Source organism: Colobus angolensis, unplaced genomic scaffold, assembly GCF_000951035.1.
Source record: "Colobus angolensis palliatus isolate OR3802 unplaced genomic scaffold, Cang.pa_1.0 Scaffold166, whole genome shotgun sequence".
NCBI classification, from domain to species: Eukaryota; Metazoa; Chordata; class Mammalia; order Primates; family Cercopithecidae; genus Colobus; species Colobus angolensis.
The window spans coordinates 1,190,390-1,212,366 of record NW_012114777.1 but is presented as its reverse complement, the minus strand read 5'-3'; the positions used below and the strand labels follow the sequence as shown (position 1 = coordinate 1,212,366).

The following is a 21,977-nucleotide window of genomic DNA, read 5'->3' as shown; positions in this document are numbered from 1 at the left end:
AGGCTGGGTCCCTGCCACCGCACCCACCTGTGTGGCCAATCAACAGCCTTGGGAGAGGGGCCAGCACAAGGTTCCTGGTTGCTACTGTCAACTGCGGTTTCAGGCCCAATTTGGGACTTCAGCCAGCTTTGGCTTCTTTGGGTTCTTGGCCTAGTTTATATATAATTATTGGAATGTTAGGTAGATAAGTGTCTAAGAACTAAGAATTTTTAAAGGCTGCACTACCACGGAGTGGAGCCGGGAGGCTGGGACAGAGTCAGCTGTGACTGCTCAATTGCTGCTGTCTCATCTGGGCTCCCATAACCAACTCTGGTCTGTTTGAGCCAGGCATGGTGGCTCTATCGCCAAAAGCCTACTTGGTTATAATCATACACTCGTTTCTTTCACACATGCTCAGCCTGATCTTCGCTCTCCACTTTTCCCATTGTTACTGGCTCTTTCTAACAAGTCTTGTTGAACTTGGGTTACCAGCAGAGAAAAGGAAACAGAGGCAGGGCTCCTCTCTCCCAGCCGCCACCAAAATTGCCACCCTGTGTCATCCGTTTCAGTAGTGCCCACTCTAGAAGGAGCTATCCTGAACTTCCTGACGCCCTCACCATGCCACTCCCTGCTGTTTCTGGGCAGCAGAGGCTTCCTAGAGCAAGTCAGACTCAGAGGAGCTCTGCCCTTACCAGATTGTCACCACTGCCCACCTTCTGTTGACTTCCCAAAGAGGCAGTTTGAATCTTTTCCAGGGTCAGGTAAAAGTTGTGCATCTCCCCAGTGCTCAGAGTTTGTGACAGTTGGGAGAAAGGCAGGGGACAAGAGGTCACTACTCTCCTAACCTGCCCTGTCCTTTTCCTGCTATCCGTGTGGTTTCTGCTCTGCTCAGCCCCTGTCCTACTTCTTAAGTTCCTCATGAAATCAAGCCTCCTGCTGTGCTCAGTGCGGGGATGCGGGAATGCGCATGCCCTACACCCTCCTTGGGTTCATGTTCCTGCAGAAATTGTGGACAAGTAGTCAGGTGAGGAGCAGGGAGTGCTGGGGGCGCACGCACACCTGGCAGGAGAGGTTGTGCCAGGCATGGCTTCTGGGAGAAGTGAAATCTCAGCTGAGACAGGCAGACTGCTTAGATCGGGTGAAAGGGGCAGGGAGGGAATGAACGTTCCACACAGAGGCAGGGGGTGTAGAAGCACAAAGGAGGGGGTCATGGTGAGGAAGTGGAAGGTTGAGCGGGAGCCGGGTCATACAGGGCCTTGGCAGCAGTGCAAAGGAGCTTGGACCACATTCTTTGTTTCCACTCAGAAGTGAAATACTGGACTGACAGTCTTTGAGACGGATGTAGGCCACGCTGATTATTTTACTTGAGATTTTTGTGACCATGAGAATGTCATCTGCCAAATCCCTGCAGTAGTGGGCTAACAAGATAGTATTCTGGTCATACGAAAACCCCAGTCCATTTCCCTAAGGACTTACTTTGTCTCTGATAAGAGGTTTGGTGACAAGTTTGAAGGTTCCAATGTGTACAAGTGAGAATAGAAAAGATATTTTCAGCCCTGGAGGTGTTTATCGACTGGCCAACATGACAACACTGAGAGCATTAAACAGCATAAAAATAATGACAAAGCTATGATCAGCAGCTGCAGATGGTGTTTTGTACACATTGACCATCTAGGGCAAGTAAAGGGGAGTTCAGGGAAGGCCCACGGGGCAGAAGGTGAGGCCAGGGGCAGACCCAGTACTAAGGAGCTAATCTTTTGCTAAGCAACGTGATCTGAACTGGCTGCCTGAATTGCTTGATAACCAGGGATGCTGTTGCAGATGACTGGGGAAAGTCAGATCCTCCAAGCTGAGCCATCTGCAATTCAAGGTAGAATCTGGCAGAATACGTTCATTCCTGTGTGAAAAGTTCGAATCAGAGTTTTCTCTAACTGCTTACCAGATACACTACTACTTGGCTTTCTTTCCTTCTTGCCCTTTTTCTTGCTTCTTACTTCCCTCCCTTCCTTCTCTCTCCTTTCTTATTTCCTTCCTTCGTTTCCTTGTTCCTTCCTTCTTTCCTTGCTTGCTTTCTTCCATCCTTCCTTCCCTCCTTCCTTTACTTTATTCCTTTCTTCTCCTTAACATTATAATTTGGTAATGTCTTCCTTAAAAACCTGACTTTGGAACGATACTACGCTTTCTATTCAGCAACGAGTAGTAGTTTTGCCTCCCTATGTTATTGTTGTGTTTAAATCCTGGATTCTTTCCTGCTGTCATACTTTGTCATGAGAGTGAATCTTGCCGGGCGTGGTGGCTCATGCCTGTAATTTCAGCACTTTGGGAGGCTGAGGTGAGTAGATCACCTGAGGCCAGGAGTTCGAGACCAGTCTGGTGAAACCCCATCTCTACTAAAAATACAAAAATTAGCCAGGTGTGGTGGCACATGCCTGTAATCCCAGCTACTCGGGAGGCTGAGTCAGGAGAATCACTTGAACCTAGGAAGCTGGAGGTTGCAGTGAGTTGATATCACGTGACTGCACTCCAGCCTGGGGGACACAGTGAGACCGTCTCAAAAAAAAAAAAAAAAAAGCGAATCTTTGTGATTATCCTGGAGGGAATACGCAGAGAGAACTTGGAGAACCAGTTCCATGGGCTGTTGATTAACCTGACAGAAAGGACATCCTGTTCTTGATAACTTAATAATTTATTTGTATTAGCATGTCACTTTCTCCAACTCTATTTTTAGAGTTGGTTCAGGCTGCCATAATAAAATTCCATAGACTGGGTGGCTTAAACAAGAGACATTTATTTCCCACAGTTCTGGGAGCAAGGAAAGCCCTGGCAGGTTTCGTGTCTGATGAGGGGCCATTTCCTGGTTCATAGATGGCACCATATAGCTGTGTCCTCACGTGGTGGAAGGGGCAAGGCAGCTCTCTGGGGTCTCTTTTACAAGGGCACTAATGCCATTTGTGAGGGCTCCACTATCATGATCTAATCACCTGCCAGGGCCTTACCTCCTAATAACTATTGCCCCGGGGTCAGGATTGCAACATTTGAACTTTGGGGTAGGGGGCGGGGAATGGGACACAAACATTCAGACTGTACTATCAGTTTTCCGATTTGAAAAACTGGCGCCGGGCGCGGTGGCTCAAGCCTGTAATCCTAGCACTTTGGGAGGCCGAGACGGGCGGATTACGAGGTCAGGAGATCGAGACCATCCTGGCTAACACGGTGAAACCCCGTCTCTACTAAAAAAATACAAAAAATTAGCCGGGCGAGGTGACGGGCGCCTGTAGTCCCAGCTACTCGGGAGGCTGAGGCGAGAGAATGGCGTAAACCCGGGAGGCGGAGCTTGCAGTGAGCTGAGATCCGGCCACTGCACTCCAGCCTGGGCGACAGAGCGAGACTCCGTCTCAAAAAAAAAAAAAAAAAAAAACTGGCATAATGACATCTATATATCTACATGGATGAATTTAGCAGGGTCTTAAAAAGATTCTTCACACATTAGAAAATGTTAAGACTTGTTGCTAATTTTTTTTTTTTTTTTAAGGATGACCGTTATTGGAGATTTGGCGGGGGGTGGTCATTTATTTTAGAAAGGGCTCAAATGGTGATTGCCATTACCCACTGTCTTCAAAACCTGAATGATCAAAATAGTGTACATAAAAAGATTTCAGGAATTCATAAGTTTTCTGGTTTTCCTTGATGGCCCTTTCCAGTCACCTACCCTACATATGAAAATGAGAGCCTATTTCTGTTTTCAGATTGCAGAGGGAATGGCGTACATCGAGCGGAAGAACTACATTCACCGGGACCTGCGAGCAGCTAATGTCCTCGTCTCCGAGTCACTCATGTGCAAAATTGCAGATTTTGGCCTTGCTAGAGTAATTGAAGATAATGAGTACACAGCAAGGGAAGGTATGTTCCAGTAACGATCTTTAGATGTTTTATTATTGTGTTTTATTTTGTTTTTGTCTGTTTTTGACAAAGCAATTGCAATAGTCATCATTAAGAAAAACTTGTTTGGTACAACATTTAAGCTGTACCATAATTGTCTGCTTACAGTTCTATTCTAATAGTTTCTAGAAGGTACTCTCTTGATTAACTCCACATGATACTTTTGTTAGGCTTACAAATGCTATCAGTTGTATTTCAGTTAAGCTATGCAAAGCACAAATAGATTCAGCAAGATCAAGATTCTTGTTTATTTTACATTGTTAAAGTTTTCACTCAAAGAATGAATATATGGGGCTGTGGAGAAAATATTTATAACATTAATTCTGTGTTCCTTATTCCAGCCTTTTAATTACAAATTAAAACATGAACATTATCATACACACAGAACTAAATATAATGCAAAAAATCTACTTCTTTATTTTCCCACATTCTGTATTATATATGGGAATCAAAAATGCACAGAGAGGCCTAAGTTCCCCAGCCTGTGGCACACTGTCCGGGGGCCGAGCATGGTCAGAACTGCACAGGCCTTTCCTGGGCTAGGATTGCCCATGTGTTTATGACTGAGGATTCTTATGCTCTCACCCATGAGAGCTGAGCCAATATTTTTGCAGTGCTCACTCTCTTCTGGAAGAAACAAGCACTTTCTTGAAATTCCTAAACATTGCTGAACAAGGATTATTATCATTTTATTTTATTTTTTTGTGACAGAGTTTCACTCTTGTTGCCCAGGCTGGAGTGCAATGGTGTGATCTCGGCTCACTGCAACCTCTGCATCCTGGGTTCAAGGGATTCTTCTGCCTCAGCCTTCCGAGTAGCTGGGATTACAGGTGTGCACCACCACATCTGGATAATTTTGTATTTTCAGTCGGGGGGGGTTTCCATGTTGGTCAGGCTGGTCTTGAACTCTCGACCTCAGGTGATCCACCTGCCTCAGCCTCCCAAGTGCTGGGATTACAAGTGTGAGCCACTGCACCCGGCAAGATTATTATTTTTTTTAATGACATGTTTGTTATTTCTGGAAGAGGTAATAAGCAGATTGATTTGATTTGTTGAACATCTGCTTCCATCATGTGTAGGATGGTTCCCCTTCTGCCTCAAGCATATGTTCTTGAACGTGGATTAACTTATCCTTGACCTTAACGATTATCTCTAGCAAAAAGGCAGGCAAAGGAGAATGATCTAAAGAAAAGGAGTTAAAAAAATAATAGCTAAGGCCAGGTGCGGTGACTCACGCCTGTAATCCCAGCACTTTAGGAGGCCGAGACGGGCGGATCACGAGGTCAGGAGATCGAGACCATCCTGGCTAATACGGTGAAACCCCGTCTCTACTAGAAATACAAATAATTAGCCGGGCGTGATGGTGGGCACCTGTAGTCCCAACTACTTGGGTGGCTGAGGCAGGAGAATGGCATGAACCTGGAGGCAGAGCTTGCAGTGAGCAGAGATTGCTCTACTGCACTCCAGCCTGGGCGACAGAGCGAGCCTCCATCTCAAAAAATAAAAATAAAAAATAATAATAGCTAAAATGTATTGAGCATTTATGATGTGTAAATGGGCTTTTCATACATTATTTCATTTATCTTTACAATAATCCCATACGATAGATGTTAATATTATCATCACTATTCCCACCTTACAGAGGAGGAAACAGAGAGATTCTGCAACTTTTTGAGGTCCAACAGTAAGTGACAGAGCTAAGATTCAAAGCCAGGAAATCTAACTTCAAAGTATCTGAACTAGAATTGATTACACTGGTTTTATTGAATTTAACAAGCTGAGAGTTTCACAGAAATAACTGTTCTCAGGCAAAGACCATGGCTTAGTGCAGAGCGCATGTTCTAGATCTAACAGCATCCTCTTCCTGGCATATCTCAGGATGACAATAATGATGCTTACCTTCATTGGTAAGCACCATTCATTGGTACCTTCATTACCATACTTGATTGGTGTTTACACTGTGCCAAGCCCACAGATCAACCCATTTAATCCTCACAGCAACCTAGGAAGGTTTTGTTGTTTCCTCAGTTTACACATGGGAGCACCAAAGCTGCACAAAGACAGCAAGTGACTTGCCAGGATCACACCAAGCAGAAAACAGCAGATACGGGATTCAAACCAGGGCTGTGGGGTGCCCAAGCCAAGCTCCAGCCATGGCCCTGCCTGCTGTCTCTGCACACTGCTGCTCCAGGCAGGCAGGGGGTAATGCAGAAATATGTGCCATTGCCTTGCATACAACAGACACCCAGGAGATTCTCTACTGTCCTTACTGTTCTTACTCCAATTTCTAATTTGTGTTGGGGACCAAAAAAATTTTAAGCAAAGGCATAATAAAGGCAAAAAAAATTTTTTAAGTGGTAGGTAGAAGCCCCTAGCCTCCCAGGGTGCCAGAGTAACAGCCTGTGCCTGAGTCCCTGCCTTCCTCAAGGGGACCCTGCATGCCCCCTTGGGCTGGATCTGCCTGTCCCCGGTCAGTTGGCCTCACCAGCTCCTTGTGAGAAATGTAGTTTCATCACGAGCTCATTCTGTATTTTATACTATGTGTATGTGTTACTTATTCAAAATAAATAATTGAAAGTTTAAAAAAAGGAAATCAAAAGAAGAAAGAATGGTCTGGGTACAGTGGCTCACGCCTGTAATCCCAACACTTTGGGAGGTCAAGGCCTGCGGATCAACTGAGGTCAGGAGTTGAAGACCAGCCTGGCCAACATGGTGAAACCCCGTCTCCACTAAAAATACAAAAATTAGCTGGCCGTGGTGGCAGGTGCCTGTAACCCCAGCTACTTGGGACACTAAGGCAGGAGCATTGCTTGAACCTAGGAGGTGGAGGTTGCAGTGAGCCAAGATCACACCATTATATTCCAGCCTGGGTGACAAGAGTGAAACGCCACCTCAAAAAAAAAAAAAAAGAAAAAGAAAAGAAAGTATGGGGTCACATGTTCATGACTTTTTTGTTTAAGCTTAAATACCCAAGTAAGAACCACATATCTTCTTCCTTAGGTGCTAAGTTCCCTATTAAGTGGACGGCTCCAGAAGCAATCAACTTTGGATGTTTCACTATTAAGTCTGATGTGTGGTCCTTTGGAATCCTCCTATACGAAATCGTCACCTATGGGAAAATTCCCTACCCAGGTATGGTTTACTTAGCTATTTATAATCAAGCGGTATAAATGAGAAAAAGTCAGGTTGCATGAAGGCATTAAAAAGTAATAATAACTTCATCTACTCGATAGCAAAGAATAAGCGCTTTGAGCCAGAACTTGATTGTCATGGGCCGGGAGTGGTGGCTCACACCTGTAATCCCAGCACTTTGGGAGGCCAAGGCAGGCGGATCACCTGAGTTCAGGAGTCTGAGACCAGCCTGACCAACATGGAGAAACCCCGTCTCTACTAAAAGTACAAAATTAGCCAGGCATGGTGGCGCACGCCTGTAATCCCAGCTACTCGGGAGGCTGAAGCAGGAGAAATGCTTGAACCCGGGAGGTGGAGGTTGTAGTGAGCTGAGATCGTGCCATTGTACTCCAGCCTTGGCAACAGAGTGAGACTCCGTCTCAAAAAAAAAAGACTTGATTTTTATTTCCACTATCTGTAGCATAAATTGTTCTAAAAGTGCTTAGACACTTCTTTGCCTTCTTATTTTATTGAGTGTGTGTTCTTTTTCTGCACTGATTAATTCCACCACACACTAGAATATTCCTGGCATGGTTGTTGGTATTGAGATGAGGATGGATAGACACAGAGGCTCCTCCAAGGCAGTCCCCCTGACGGTGGAGGAAACCCACATGGAGACGAGGATTTCCAATGCTTCACAGTTGGTTTTGTAATAAGTGCCCTGGAGTCTCTCTCTCTTCAGGAAATAACCACCTTTGTTTATCAGTGTGAGGCCCTTCTGCTCTTTAACATACTGGTATCAGTGAGGGCATCATTCAGTATTTATTTCCAGATTCCTAACACCTGAAGCCTGCAGAGCCAGATTCTGTCCATCCCTCCCTTTTTCCATGGTCTGTGCTGGCATGGTTAAGAAGAGGGATTTCGGTCAGGTGCGGTGGCACACACCTGTAATCCCAGCACTTTGGAAGGCCGAGGTGGGCGAATCATGAGGTCAGGAGTTCGAGACCAGCCTGGCCAACATGGTGAAACCCCGTCACTACTAAAAATACAAAAAATCAGCTGGGTGTAGTGTTGGGCACCTGTAATCCGAGCTACTCGGGAGGCTGAGGCAGGAGAATCACTTGAACCCGGGAGGCCAAGGTTGCAGTGAGCTGAGATCATTGTCTGCCCTGGCGACAGAGTGAGACGCCGTCTCAAAAAAAAAAAAAAAAAAAACCAAGAAGAGGGATTTCTCCCAGAGCTTTCATCTTTTCATTCATGTTTGACTATTAACAAAATGTTTGCATGAGGGGAATTTAAAATTAAGTTTTTAATATTTAAATCATTCTCCTATTCAAAAAATATTTGAGTATGCTAGGCACTCTCAGCTGCTAGGATGCCATGGTATCTGCCCATGTCCTTCAGAGTGAATGTTGTAGTGGGGAGAGACTGATGGTTGTCAAACACACAGCAGCCTGTAGGATGGTGAGAGTGGTGTGGAGCCTGCATAGAATAGCTTAGGGATTGGCAAGTACTCACAGAAGGGGGTAGGGAGCTGCTGGTTTTATTCCATGGTCCTGGCAGCAGCAGGGACTCAGAGATGTGAGGGAGGGAGCCTTGGGCTCTCTGAGGTCTGCATGTCCCCATGGGGAGAGCAACCAGAGCATGGACTTGACCAACAGGAGCAGGAGGCCAGCGTGGTTTGGGCCTCTGTGAGTATTTGATGGATGGATGGGTGAATGAATGAATGAATGAATGACTCACCTAGGCCATTTGATCTCTAGACAGTCAATGGATGAGAAAGCAGAAGGCTATGGAGCTGAGGGTTAGAGTGGCTCAGGGAGAGACTTAGTGGCCATGTAAGAGCAGCCCCTCTTACTCTGCTGAGATGCAAGCCAGGCAAGGCTTTTAGACAAAGCAGCCACACAGTCTGCATGCTCCCATCACTACTGCTGCATGTGGGGATGAGCCACAGAGAAACTGGGGCAGGGACCAGCTGGCAGCTGAAAGCCTTTAGGTGGTGTCTGCCTGCACAGTGGACCGGCTGTCCCAGGAAATCCCTTTAGTGCCAGCATTTCATCTTCCAGCTGCTCTAGACACTGAGGTTAATGAATTAATATTGCTGCAAAATAGGAAACATATTTCTAATCAGCCCTGATGTCTGATGTTACATTATCTCTATCTCCATCTATGCCTACATCTTTCTATAATCTGTCTGTAGAGAAAGATTATATAGTCAGATTAGGTATATAATCTGACACCTGATAAAATAAACATATAATCTCATAAAAGAATGTTCTGTGATATGTGTAGTGTGCTGCATGTGACGTGCCGCCATGGCCCCTGAGGCTTGAGAAGGTGATTGAACCCCTCGCTGGTGGCAAAGCTGCTCTGAGCCCCAGATCCGTGTGCCTCACAAGACCCCTCAGCTGATGTGAGCAATGCCCAGGATTTGGAAATATTTGGGGTGAAAAGTCATTTTTTAAAAAAAAGGACCAGCCAGGCGAGCGGCTCACGTGTGTAATCCTAGCACTTTGGGAGGCTAAGGCAGGTGGATCACCTGAGGTCAGGAGTTCAAGACCAGCCTGGCCAACATGGCAAAACCCCATCTCTACTAAAAATATAAAAATTAGGCCAGGCGCTGTGGCTCATGCCTGTAATCCCAGCACTTTGGGAGGCTAAGGTGGGCAGATCACAAGGTCAGGAGGTCGAGACCATCCTGGCTAATATGGTGAAACCCCGTCTCTACTAAAAATACAAAAAATTAGCCAGGGGTGGTGGCAGGCGCCTGTAGTCCTAGCTACTCGGGAGGCTGAGGCAAGAGAATGGCATGAACCTGGGGGGCGGAGCTTGCAGTGAGCTGAGATCGCACCACTGCACTCCAGCCTGGGTGACAGAGTGAGACTCTGTCTCAAAAAAATAAATAAATAAATAAATAAAAATAAAAATAAAAATAAAAATTAGCCAGGCGTGGTGGCACACGCCTGTAATCCCAGCTACTCGGGAGGCTGAGGAAGGAGAATCACTTGAACCCAGGAGGTAGAGGTAGAGGTTGAGCCAAGATCGCACCACTGCACTCTAGCCTACGTGATGGGAGCAAGACTCCATCTCAAAAATAAAATAATAAAAAAAGAACCAGTAGAAAAATGGTCAGAATCACAAAAATATATTTCTCTCTATATGGAAGAACCCACCAGAGAGAGAAATATATTTCTCTCTATATGGAAGAATCCATCGACTGGTCTGTTCCCTGATTGGCTTGTCCCTGGAAGGACTGGGAATGTGAGATGTCTTGAGGAGATCTGGATCGGTAAATTTTTTAGGCACGAGAGTTGTATGTTACAAGAGCCTCTACCATTAGGTTTATAAACATAAGCAATCCTATTTACTTCATATGAGAGGACTTAATTCATAGAGAGCATAGAAATTGATAAACATTGCCAAAACATGCCATTTTCCACACTGTTATAGAACTGCGTATGGGAGAGAATCCACTGATTAATGGAATTATCTGAAAGTATTTTCTTTACCCAGTAAACTGCTGGCTATGTTTTGTTTGTTTTTAAAGTACTTTAGAAGCTATACAGGCCAGGTGTGGTGGCTGATGCCTGTATTCCCAACTTGGGTGGATCACTTGAGGCCAGGAGTTCGAGACCAGCCTGGACAACATGGCAAAACCCTGTCTCTACAAAAAATACAAAAAAATTTAGCCTGGTGTGGTGGCCAACGCCTGTAATCCTAGCTACTTGAGAGGCTGAGGCAGAGAATCGCTTGAATGCTTGAACCCAGGAGACAGAGGCTGTAGTGAGCCAAGAAGCGCCACTGTGCTCCAGCCTCAGCGACAAAGCAAGACTCTGTCTCAAAAAAAAAAAAAAAAAAAGAAGAAGAAGAAGCCATATCATATACTTAGCTTTGTAAAATAAAAAGGAAATAAAAGAAAGCAGGGAAAACAAAAAAGAAAAAAGAAAGTCACATACAAAGCAAACACATTTAGAGGAGAAAGAAAGACTAATACAATATACCAAAATGTTGTTAACCTTGGGTCAAGAGATAATAGGTTATATTAATTTTCTTCTTGATGAATTTCTGAAATTTCTAATTTTTTTACAATGATATTTTTATTAAATATTTTATTCTTATCTAAGTAATATATGCACTTTTAAAAAGTAGTACAGAAAGACTTTTTTTTTTTTGAGATAGTCTCGCTCCGTCACCCAGGCTGGAGTACAGTGGTGCGATCTTGGCTCACTGCAACCTCCACTTCCTGGGTTCAAACAATCCTCCTGCCTCAACCTCCCGAGTCACTGGGACTACAGGTGTGCACCACCACGCCCAGCTAATTTTTGTATTTTTAGTAGAGATGGGGTTTCACCATATTGGCCAGGCTGGTCTTGAACTCCTGACCTCAGGTGATCCACCCACCTCATCCCGCCTGCAGGGATTACAGACATGGGCCACCGCACCTGGGCACAAAAAGACTTCTAATGAAAAATTGCCCCACACCTGCGGGTGCTCCTCAAAGGAATCTACTTTCAGGAATTTTGATTCCTTATTCTAGCATTTGCTGCATATAGTTCTAAATATTCTACTCATAACTTTTATCTCTTAAGTTTTTTCCACTTATTATTAGATAAGAATATGGCCACATACTTTTATTTTTCATTTATTTGTTTATTTGACAGGGTCTTGCTCTGTCACCTGGGCTGGAGTGCAGTGGCATGATCATAGCTCACTGCAGCCTTTAATTCCTGGGCTCAAGTGATCCTCCCGCCTAAGCCTCCTGAGTAGCTAGGACTACAGGCGCATGCCACAACACCCAGCTAATTTATAAATTTTTTGTAGAGACAGGGTCTCACTATGTTGCCCAGGCTGGTTTCTAACTCCTGGGTCAAGTGATCCTCCCTCCTCAACCTCCCAAAGTGCTGGAATTACAGGTGTGAGCCACCATGCCTGGCCAGCCACATGGTGTTAAATTCAAGAGATACAAAGAGGTATAAGCTGAAAGGTCCTCCGCTCTATTCCCAGCCACACGATTCTCTCCCCATAGGCAACCAGTGTTCTCAGTTTCTACTCTAGAGACATCCTATAAGGGGAGTCATACAGTTTTGCCCTAGTGTCTGGTTTATTTCACTCAGCGTAACCCTCAAGGTCCATGAATGGTGTGGTCCATATCTTCAGCCTTTCTCCTCACTCCTGGTCTTCCATACCATGCTTTCCCCACCTCCACTTGGGCCCAGCATTCCCTGCATGATGCTTCTCCATTGTTTCTTCCAGCATTCACCTGGGCACTGCCAAGTGGGCTCCAGGTACTGTCCTGCCCTTGGCACTGGCCTCCCTCCCTCGTGGTGTGTGCTGGCCACACAGTGTGCGCCTTCCTGGGGTGAGTTGGGATGGGCCACCTTGCCTGTTGTCAGTGCCCCTCTCTGCAGGCATGTTGGTTGCACTTTCTTCCTCTTGGCTCAGACCACTTCTTCCTCTGGCTGCCAGGTGTCTCTTAGCATCATCAGAGATGGAGTTTAAGTTTCTATTTCTTGTTCTCTTTTTTGTTTTGGGATGAATTACAGTAAAAAAAAAATTAAAAAAAGGTGGGGAGGAGGCAAAAGATCTTTACTTCATTATCTTAAAGCCAAAACTATGATTATATTTCTCTATAAATTTTATACAGAAAGAAAGAGGGGTCTGGCTGGGCATGGTGGCTCATGCCTGTAATCCCAGCACTTTGGGAGGCCGAAGCAGGTGGATTTCTTGAGGCCAGGAATTTGAGACCAGCCTGGACAACATAGCAAGATCCTGCCTCTACAAAATAATTTTAAAATTCCCGGGGTATGGTGGTATGCGCCTGTAGTCTCAGCAACTCAGGAGGCTGAGGTGGGAGGATCACCAGGCCCAGGGAGTTTGAGGCTGCAGTGAGCTATGATCGCACCATGTACTCCAGTCTGGGCAACAGAGTGAGACCCTGTCTCAAAAAAAGGGTGGGGGTGTCTTGTTGGGTCCTGGTTGGGGTCTTGTTTTGCTTTGTTTATACAAAGCGAAAGGTTTGAAAGTGAAAAAATTTTCTGAAGCATCATGTCTTTTCTGGCTGTTTCTGACCGGATATATCTAGCATCTTAATGCCAGCTGAATGAGAATCAAAAAATTTGTCCTGCCACAAACACTCACCGTGATCACAAGCAAAACTCAGAAAATAGTAATAGTAATAATAATTTGCCCTTTTGAAAGGAGTGTGATTGGGTGGGAGACTGTAGTCCCAGGGTGTCTGGCTCTTCCTGATAACACACACGCAGGGGCCCTGTGTGACTGAAGATTGTCATAGTTTGTGGTGCAGCTGGGCTCCTCCCTGTCGCTAGCTGTCTGTTCCTTTTCTCTGCTGTGCCACATTTTTCTCTTTCTTCTGCTCCTTTACCAACTTGTAGTCTCTGCTGATTTCTACCCACTCCAGATGCCACCCCCTGCTCCCCACCACCTCCTTCTAGTGAGGACACTGTCCCGACTGGGCTGTGTGTCATTTGAGGACAACGCTCTGTCTTAACTATCTCTGCATGTCTCAGAGCTCAGTGCTAGTTCATGACCCGCAGTGGGCACTCAGTAAGTGCTTGTCGAAAAGAGGAAGGATGGAGAGTGAAACTGTGTTCCTTCTAGGGAGATCACCAGCCAATGGGTGTTTACTTTCTTTAACTTAGCAACAGGCCGACGCCAACTATCACATGTAATCTTAGGGTCTGGTTGAGGTCCCTCTCCTCTTCTATTTCTTTCTTTCACAAGACTTGTCATTTAATAGCGGATGTCATTTGTTGCTTTACTTGTACATGAAAAGATAGGCTTCAGATTCCATTCTTCCAATTCTTCTTATGAAGTCAAATTCCCCGAACAGGGTGGAGCATGTCCAGCCTTTACCAGTATCATCGAGAGTCCTTCAGAGCTAGGAGAACATACTGAAACCAGGAAGAAAAAAGCCTGCTCTTGGGCTAGGGTGACCTAGAAAGCTTTATCTTCTGCTATGGCTGCATTCTGACCTTTTATGCAAATGAGGTTTCTCCAGGAAGGAAGTGTAAGAGATACTCCAAACTGAGTTTGCAGGTCCAGTTGCTATTTATATTATACTGGATGTTAGTCTTCCCACCATGATCCCAGAATTTCACCCAAGAAAGTAGATGTATACACAGATCTTTCTTCTGAAATTTATCCAAGTGAGCTTGGCTAGTTAAAAGAGCCAGAGCAATGCTGAGGCCGTATCATTTTACAGAGACTAAAACTTCCAAATAAAGAGGATAATACAAATCTGTCTTTGGCTTTGAGCAATGAGAATCAAATGAAGTCTTTTAGTTAGAAAATTCTAGTCACGGCCGGGCGCGGTGGCTCAAGCCTGTAATCCCAGCACTTTGGGAGGCCGAGACGGGCGGATCACAAGGTCAGGAGATCGAGACCATCCTGGCTAACCCGGTGAAACCCCGTCTCTACTAAAAATATAAAAAAAACTAGCCGGGCGAGGTGGCGGGCGCCTGTAGTCCCAGCTACTCCGGAGGCTGAGGCAGGAGAATGGCATGAACCCGGGAGGCGGAGTTTGCAGTGAGCTGAGATCCGGCCACTGCACTCCAACCTGGGTGACAGAGCAAGACTCTGTCTCAAAAAAAAAAAAAAAAAAAAAAAAAAAAAAAAAAAGAAAGAAAATTCTAGTCACACAAGTATTTGAAGATAGACTGAGAATTAGACTCAAGAAAATTGATTCGCTGTATAAATAATTCTCAAGAGATCTGAATCATTATAAAGTTTGTGTGGATCTTTCCATTTCAAAAACAAGGGGTCTTCCAAGACAGAAATGATCATGTCTTCTTTCAGGGGTTTAAATTCAGGAAAGGTCACTGTGTCCTTAGATGAAAAAAGGTAAGTTAAAGGCAGAGGATCTCAAAGTTCACTGGCCATAAGGCATTGTGAGAAATACACAGAAACCTACTCTGTATATAAAGCAAATGTTTCATAAAACCATATTGACCTTTCCTACGTGCAGTGCTTTCTGACCTTTTCTGTTTTATTCTGTTATAATTCATTTTTAAAAATACTGGTAGTTGGCTGGATGTGGTGGCTCCTGCTTTTAATCCAGCACTTTGGGAGGCCAAGATGGGCAGATCACTTGAGGTCGGGAGTTTGAGACTAGCGTGGCCAACATGGTGAAACCCTGTCTCTACTAAAAATACAAAAATTAGCCTGGCATAGTAGTGGGCACCTGTAATCCCAGCTACTTGGGAGGCTGAGGCAGGAGAATCCCTTGAACCTGGGAGGCAGAGGTTGCGGTGAGCCGAGATCTCACCACTGCACTCCAGCCTGGGTGAAAGAGGGAGACTCTGCCTTAAAAAAAAAAAAAAACTAGTAGTACCCTAAAAAAATCAGTTTGTTGATCCCAAATTGTTGATCCCAAATGCGGATAGTGCTGCGCAATTTGGAAAACACTGATTACAGAATACATTCAAAACAAGGTTCTGTTTCAAATCTGGTAAAAACCATTTCCCCTAAAGCTGCCACTTATTTTGAATCCTTCCAGTGACCACGGATGGTAAAATACACAGCTTTGAAAAAGAGATAGCTATGGAAAGGAAATTAGTTGTGAGGAATGGAGCCCCTCTCATGTGCCAGAAATTGTATATACTTTGCATGCAATACAGTCTTCTTTTTTTTTTTTTTTTTTTTTTTTTTGAGACGGAGTCTCGCTCTGTCGCCCAGGCTGGAGTGCAGTGGCCGGATCTCAGCTCACTGCAAGCTCCGCCTCCCGGGTTCACGCCATTCTCCTGCCTCAGCCTCCGGAGTAGCTGGGACTACAGGCGCCCGCCACCTCGCCCGGCTAGATTTTTGTATTTTTTAGTAGAGACGGGGTCTCACCATGTTCGCCAGGATGGTCTCGATCTCCTGACCTCGTGATCCGCCCGTCTCGGCCTCCCAAAGTGCTGGGATTACAGGCTTGAGCCACCGCGCCCGGCCGCAATACAGTCTTCTCTAGAGAAGTTCACATCCTACAGAACAGGGTATCCACAAAATATGCAAAACATACAGGTGTGGATAGGAACTGCTAGATAAGGATATAATTAAAGGATTAATCCCCTTTATCATGCAGGAAAATGTTATTATTATAATCTTTTTTACCCCTTAAAGCTATTCTCAGGATCAAAGATTGACAGTTCAGTTTCTGAATTACTCTGAGACATTTGACCACATTAAAAAATCCTCTATTACCAGGCCTTTTGCAGAGCTCTAGAGGAGTAATGAGCACCTTGCTTCTCTCCTGGAGGTCAAGAATATGCAAATCCAGAGTCAGAGTGAGCTGTCACTCTGGCCAGGTACTGCAGATTGGAACAGTTGCTCCACTTGAGACTATGACTGGGGTTCAGTTTTCCTCCTCAATTAATATCTTGCTCTTAAAAGACAGTGACATCCACAAGATATGTAGCACAAACTACAGACAAGTGTCCTTCAGATTAACTGAACCATCATTATTTTCCAAATTAATCCCTAAGTTTTTAACTATTTGGCAAGCATGTAATCAGTTGGTCGGGCTGACTTAAGGATGTTGACTTTAAGTAAATGAAAATACCAATTATTAAATGAAAAGCCAGTTTTTGAAAAATGTCTGTATAAGATAATATATGGTAAAATTATTTTTTTTTTATAAATACACTACAGGTTGAAGCTGAAAGAATGCTACCCCGCAAACGTAATTAAAGTTGAGAGTTAGGATTGAATTTAGGTGACTTAATGTGAAATGTCAGGCAAGTCCAATATCCTTTTGTTATTAAAGAGAACTTGGCTGTGGCTCCTACTTAACAAATTTTGGCAAACTGAATGCTGTCTTGATCCCCTCCATACTAAAACTTATTTATTAAGTTGCTTGCAGAAATTTCCTTAGCTTCTATATTAGTTGGCAAGGGCTGCCATAACAATACAACACACTGGGTATTTTAAACAACAGACATTTATTTTTCCAGGGTTCTGGAGTTTCAAAGTCCAAGGTCTAGGTGCTGGCCGGGTTTCTCCCGAGGCCTCTCTCCTGGACTTTTAGATGGCCGCCTTCTCCCTGTGTCTTCACATGGCCTTTCCCCTGTACTAGTCTGTGTTCTAATCTCCTTTTATAAGAATATTAGTCATATTGGATTAAGACCCACCCAAATGGCCTCATTTTATTTTATTTTATTTTATGTATTTATTTTTGAGACGGAGTTTTGCTCTTGTTGCCCAGGCTGGAGTACAATGGCACGATCTCGGCTCACCGCAACCTCCGCCTCCTGGGTTCAAGGGATTCTCCTGCCTCAGCCTTCCCTAGTAGCTGGGATTACAGGCATGCGCCACCACGCCCGGCTAATTTTGTGTTTTTTGGTAGAGATGGGGTTTCTCCATGTTGGTCAGGCTAGTCTCAGACTCCCGACTTCAGGTGATCCCCTCACCTCAGCCTCCCAGAGTGCTTAGATTACAGGCATAAGCTACCGCGCCCGGCCCTCATTTTAACTTAGTTACCTCTATGAAGGCCTTATCTCTAAATATGGTGCAGTCAATTCTGAGGTGTACTGAGGGTTAGGACTTCAACCTACGAATTTTGGGAGGATGCCGTGCAACCCCGAACAGCCTCAGTAAAGCTTGTTTCAATCATGGTTGCAGGACGTGAGGAGCAAAAACCCACTGCAGTACTTGACCCTCTGCCAGGTTTCTAAACGGCATGGTTTTTTGTTTTTGTTTTTGTTTTTCCCACCCTAGGGAGAACTAATGCCGACGTGATGACTGCCCTGTCCCAGGGCTACAGGATGCCCCGTGTGGAGAACTGCCCAGATGAGCTCTATGACATTATGAAAATGTGCTGGAAAGAAAAGGCAGAAGAGAGACCAACATTTGATTACTTACAGAGCGTCCTGGATGATTTCTACACAGCCACGGAAGGGCAGTACCAGCAGCAGCCTTAGAGCATAGGGAAACCCGTCCGTCTGGCAGGGGTGGCTGCCTCATTTAGAGAGGAAAAGTAACCATCACTGGTTGCACTTATTATTTCATGTGCTGGGATCTTCTGCCGTGCCTGGATCCTGAAATAGAGGCTAAATTACTCAGGAAGAACACCCTCTACATGGGAAAGTATTCTGTACTCTTAGATGGATGCTTCACCCAGTTGCAACTTGGACTTGTCCTCAGCAGCTGGTAATCTTACTCTCCTTGACAACGTCTGAGTGCAGCCTTTTGAGAAGAAAACACCTATTCCCTCCAAAAATACACCCAGCGAGCTCTGTGTTTACAAATGGACATAGGACTCAAAGTTTCAGAGACCATTGCAATGAATCCCCAATAATATCAGAACTAAACTCATTTATAAAGCTAAAATAACCAGATACATAGCATGACATGTCTTTGTATTTTTCTCTGTGCTTTGGCTTACTTGTTTAAAAAAAAAAAAAAAATTACTAATCCAACCTGTTAGATTTTGCAGGTGAAGTCAGCAGCTTAAAAATGTCTTTTCCAGATTTCAATGTTGTTTTTTTTTCCTACCTCCCAGAATCTGAGACTGTTAAACATTTTTCTTCCATGAACACTGCTCAGACCTGCCAGACATGCCACAGGCGTGGCGTGCACATCTCTGTCTCTTCCAGCAGGAAGAGCCCGTGAGCACACGCAGCTGCTGTGCTGTCCAGTGCGCGCCCAAGGGCACCGGGCTCACCTGGACCTCCCAGGGAAGGGAGAAGAGCCTCAGAAACTGCTCTGTGTTTAGAAGGAATATTTTTAAGGGTCCAGCTTTTTCATTTCCACAATTTCCTATATCCAGATTTGTTTTGACAGTGTAGTTTGGAAGAACTAAGATTCTAATCTCTGAAGAACCTTATAGGGCCTTCTAAAACATAAGCGTTTCCTTTGTTGCTTCAAAGATTTGAACATTATGTTAAAGATCAAGTATTAATTTTAGTTGTACTCTAGAAAGTTAAAGTGCCACATTTGGGGCTATTTTTATGATTCAGCAATCTTTTCTAAATTGTGTAACATGTGTATGAGACTATTTATACCCAAGGATGTGAAGGAACGTAAGTGACTAGGAGGCTCTAGTGAGCCGTGGTGGCGGGAGGTTCAAGCGGTTTTGTTTACTAAGTTTTTCTCCTGTAAGCTTTGAATGGAAACTTCTGTATCACATTATGTGTTTCACTTATGCTGTCGTGTACATACCTAATATTTCTATTTTTGATTTTATTTTAATACACCTCATCCAATAACATCTCAAGCTTTTTATTTGTGTTTACATTTTCAGCTGTGGTCAGTGTAAAAACTGGTCATCAGCTGGGGGTGGGGTGGTTAGAAGTGATTCAGTAGAGCTACATGCTTTAAACTTGCCCAAGTTCTACCTCCTTCCTTTGAGCATTTCAGATTGGAGAACCAAGGAGTTGATCACCTCAGCGCCTGAACATCCATGTATGGGGGCCAGATAGAATTTGTTTTCAAATAGGCTTAACAGGCATCATTAAAATTTCATTCTGTGTGTTTTGTTTAGGCTTGAGGTGCTTAGAAGATGGGATAAAATATTCTACTTTTCTCTAAATTTTAACTTCATTTCCTATGTGATTTTTTAAAAATGTCCTTTCTAAAATATTCTAAAATTATTGATTCACAAGTGCCATGTTCACAACGATAGAATATTATCATTACATGTCTGCACAGTTGGTCCCTGGATTCATGGTGATAAGTTTTCTGTGTACACCCCCTGCTCACATTTTATTGCAGAACCACAAGTATTACCCAATATGTTACATGGAGTGGAACTGTACAGAATCCCTAAGGCAAAAAAGAAGTCTCTAGAAAATGACTAAAGTTTTTTTTTAGCATAACAAATTTATTTAAAGAAAATTATTAAATTTATCTTCACCTTGTTTTGCTTCTCCCACTTCCTCCTCTTCTTACCATTTTCCACTTGACTTTCCCTCTCAATCAAGCATGTGATCCTTCCCTCCATGTGGGCCTGTCACCAGCTTGGGCCTCATCTCTGGTGTCCGTCATGTGTGGAAGTCACATATTCCCTTGATGAACAGCACACACAGTCTCTTTCCTTAGCTATAGGTTTCCAGCCTCCCTGTGACAGACAGGCATAATGAGGGGCTGAGTAGGTGTTTGTAGCATTTTAGGGTCTCCGATGGTGTGGAAAATGGCTCATGTCATCACACCTCAGGTTATCGTACAGAACTGGAAAGACAGAATCCATACTCCCTACCTCCAAGATTCTGACTTAGCTGTTGTGCAGTGGGGGATGTATGTCAGTCTATTTTAAAAGCTTCCCCAGTCAACTAGACTTAGTGGTTCATGCCTGTAATCTCAGCACTTTGGGAGGCTAAGGCAGGAGGATCGCTTCAGTTCAGGAGTTAGACAACAGTCTGAGCAATATAGCAAGTCCCTGCCTCTACAAAAAATTTTAAAAATTAGCTAAGTGTGATAGCACACACCTGTGGTCATAGCTACTTGGGAGGCTGAGGTGGGAGGTTTGCTTGAGCCCAGGAAGTCGAGGCTGCAGTGAGCAATGGTCGCACGACTGCACTCCAGCCTGGGTAAGAGTTAGACCCTGTCTCAAAAAAAAAAAAAAAAAAAAAAAAAACTAGAACCAAAAATCCCTTCCCTGGTGAATATAATGTATGCTCAGTCTTGAGAGTCACCACTTGGTTTGACCCATATTGCAAAGCCCAGCTTTCTTCTTCCTCAGATGGTTTCATTTCTCAAAGGGGAGTGGAAGAGAAGGAAGGAGGAAAAAAATGTGCCTTCCTTCCGGTGAACACAAAGCTCACTGAACCTAAAGGAGACTCACAGGCTGGAAACCGGTGTCCTTAGTAGTAGGGGCCACATGGGGCTTCCGTGGCTCCTCCAGGCATACCTCCCGAGGTTCTGCAGAATCCCCTTGCAGAAAGTACTTCTGATGAGCCACTGGGAATGTGTACTGTCCAAGCCCCGTTCTAGGGGAAATTCACTGCCACAGAAGCCAGCAGCCCTGGCTGTCCCAAGGGTGCATAAAAGGATAATAAATAAAAGGAGGGAATTAATTTTGTTGCCTACACCAAGGATAGATCGAGGGCACTGAGAGCATCGTAAGTATAAACTCATTTCCAAGTCAACTTGTGGGGTCGGCTTTCTCTCTCTCTGTTTTTTTTTTGTTGTTGTTGTTTTGTTTTGTTTTGAGACAGAGTCTCACTTTGTCATGCAGGCTGGAATTGCAGTGGTGCGATCTCAGCTCACTGCAACCCTCCCCTCTCTGGATGGAGCGATTCTCCTGCCCTAGCCTCCCTAGTAGCTGGGACTACAGGCACACACCATCTCGCCTGGCTAATTTTTGTATTTTTGGTAGAGATGGGGTTTCACAATGTTAGCCAGGCTGGTCTCGAACTCCTGACTTCAGGCAATCCGCCTGCCTCGGCTTCCTAAAGTGCTGGGATTACAAGCATGAGCCACTGTGCCCGGCCGGGGTCTGCTTTCTCTTTATTCCCCTTTCTCTCACAAACTACATCCAGGGGCGGTAGCTGCTGAAAAGGACCCAATTCTGCAACCTCAGCTTCTGACACCTTCAAATAAATTAAATATTGGTCCTAGGGCTCATTCCCCAGTTCTTCTGTCTGTCACTGCCAGGTTCTACAGCCGGTTCTCAGACGTCTCCTGCTTCCTCAGCCAAGAACACCTGTCAGATGAGATCAAACCACCCAGCTTTCCTGTTAGCATCTTCCTTTATTTTCCACTTCTGGTTGGTGGAAGAGAGATTGTAGTTCTCTATTCCCTATATTTTAACGCCACAGATATTTCAGATTAGGTGAAGTCTTGCTGTGTTTCCTGATGGAAATGGTAATTATAAACATACAAAGATACCTACACACACATCCTTTACTCAGGGCCCTCCTGTGCTTTGGCAAATTATAAAAATTATCTCTAACGGCCGGGCGCGGTGGCTCAAGCCTGTAATCCCAGCACTTTGGGAGGCCGAGACGGGCGGA

The 21,977-nt window shown here is 44.6% G+C and overlaps 1 protein-coding gene across 2 annotated transcripts in view; it reads left to right on the top strand.

Annotated features, from left to right (window-relative positions):
* LYN (LYN proto-oncogene, Src family tyrosine kinase) overlaps positions 1-19,555 on the top strand; it is a 73,408-nt gene extending 53,853 nt beyond the window's left edge. For both annotated transcript variants that reach the window (XM_011937573.1, XM_011937572.1), the window contains exons 10-12: positions 3,726-3,879; positions 6,919-7,050; positions 17,743-19,555. In XM_011937573.1, coding sequence (XP_011792963.1) covers positions 3,726-3,879; positions 6,919-7,050; positions 17,743-17,945 — 489 coding nt within the window. In that variant the 3' untranslated portion in view covers positions 17,946-19,555. The remainder of the gene's footprint in view (positions 1-3,725; positions 3,880-6,918; positions 7,051-17,742) is intronic.
* Positions 19,556-21,977: the final 2,422 nt, after the last annotated feature.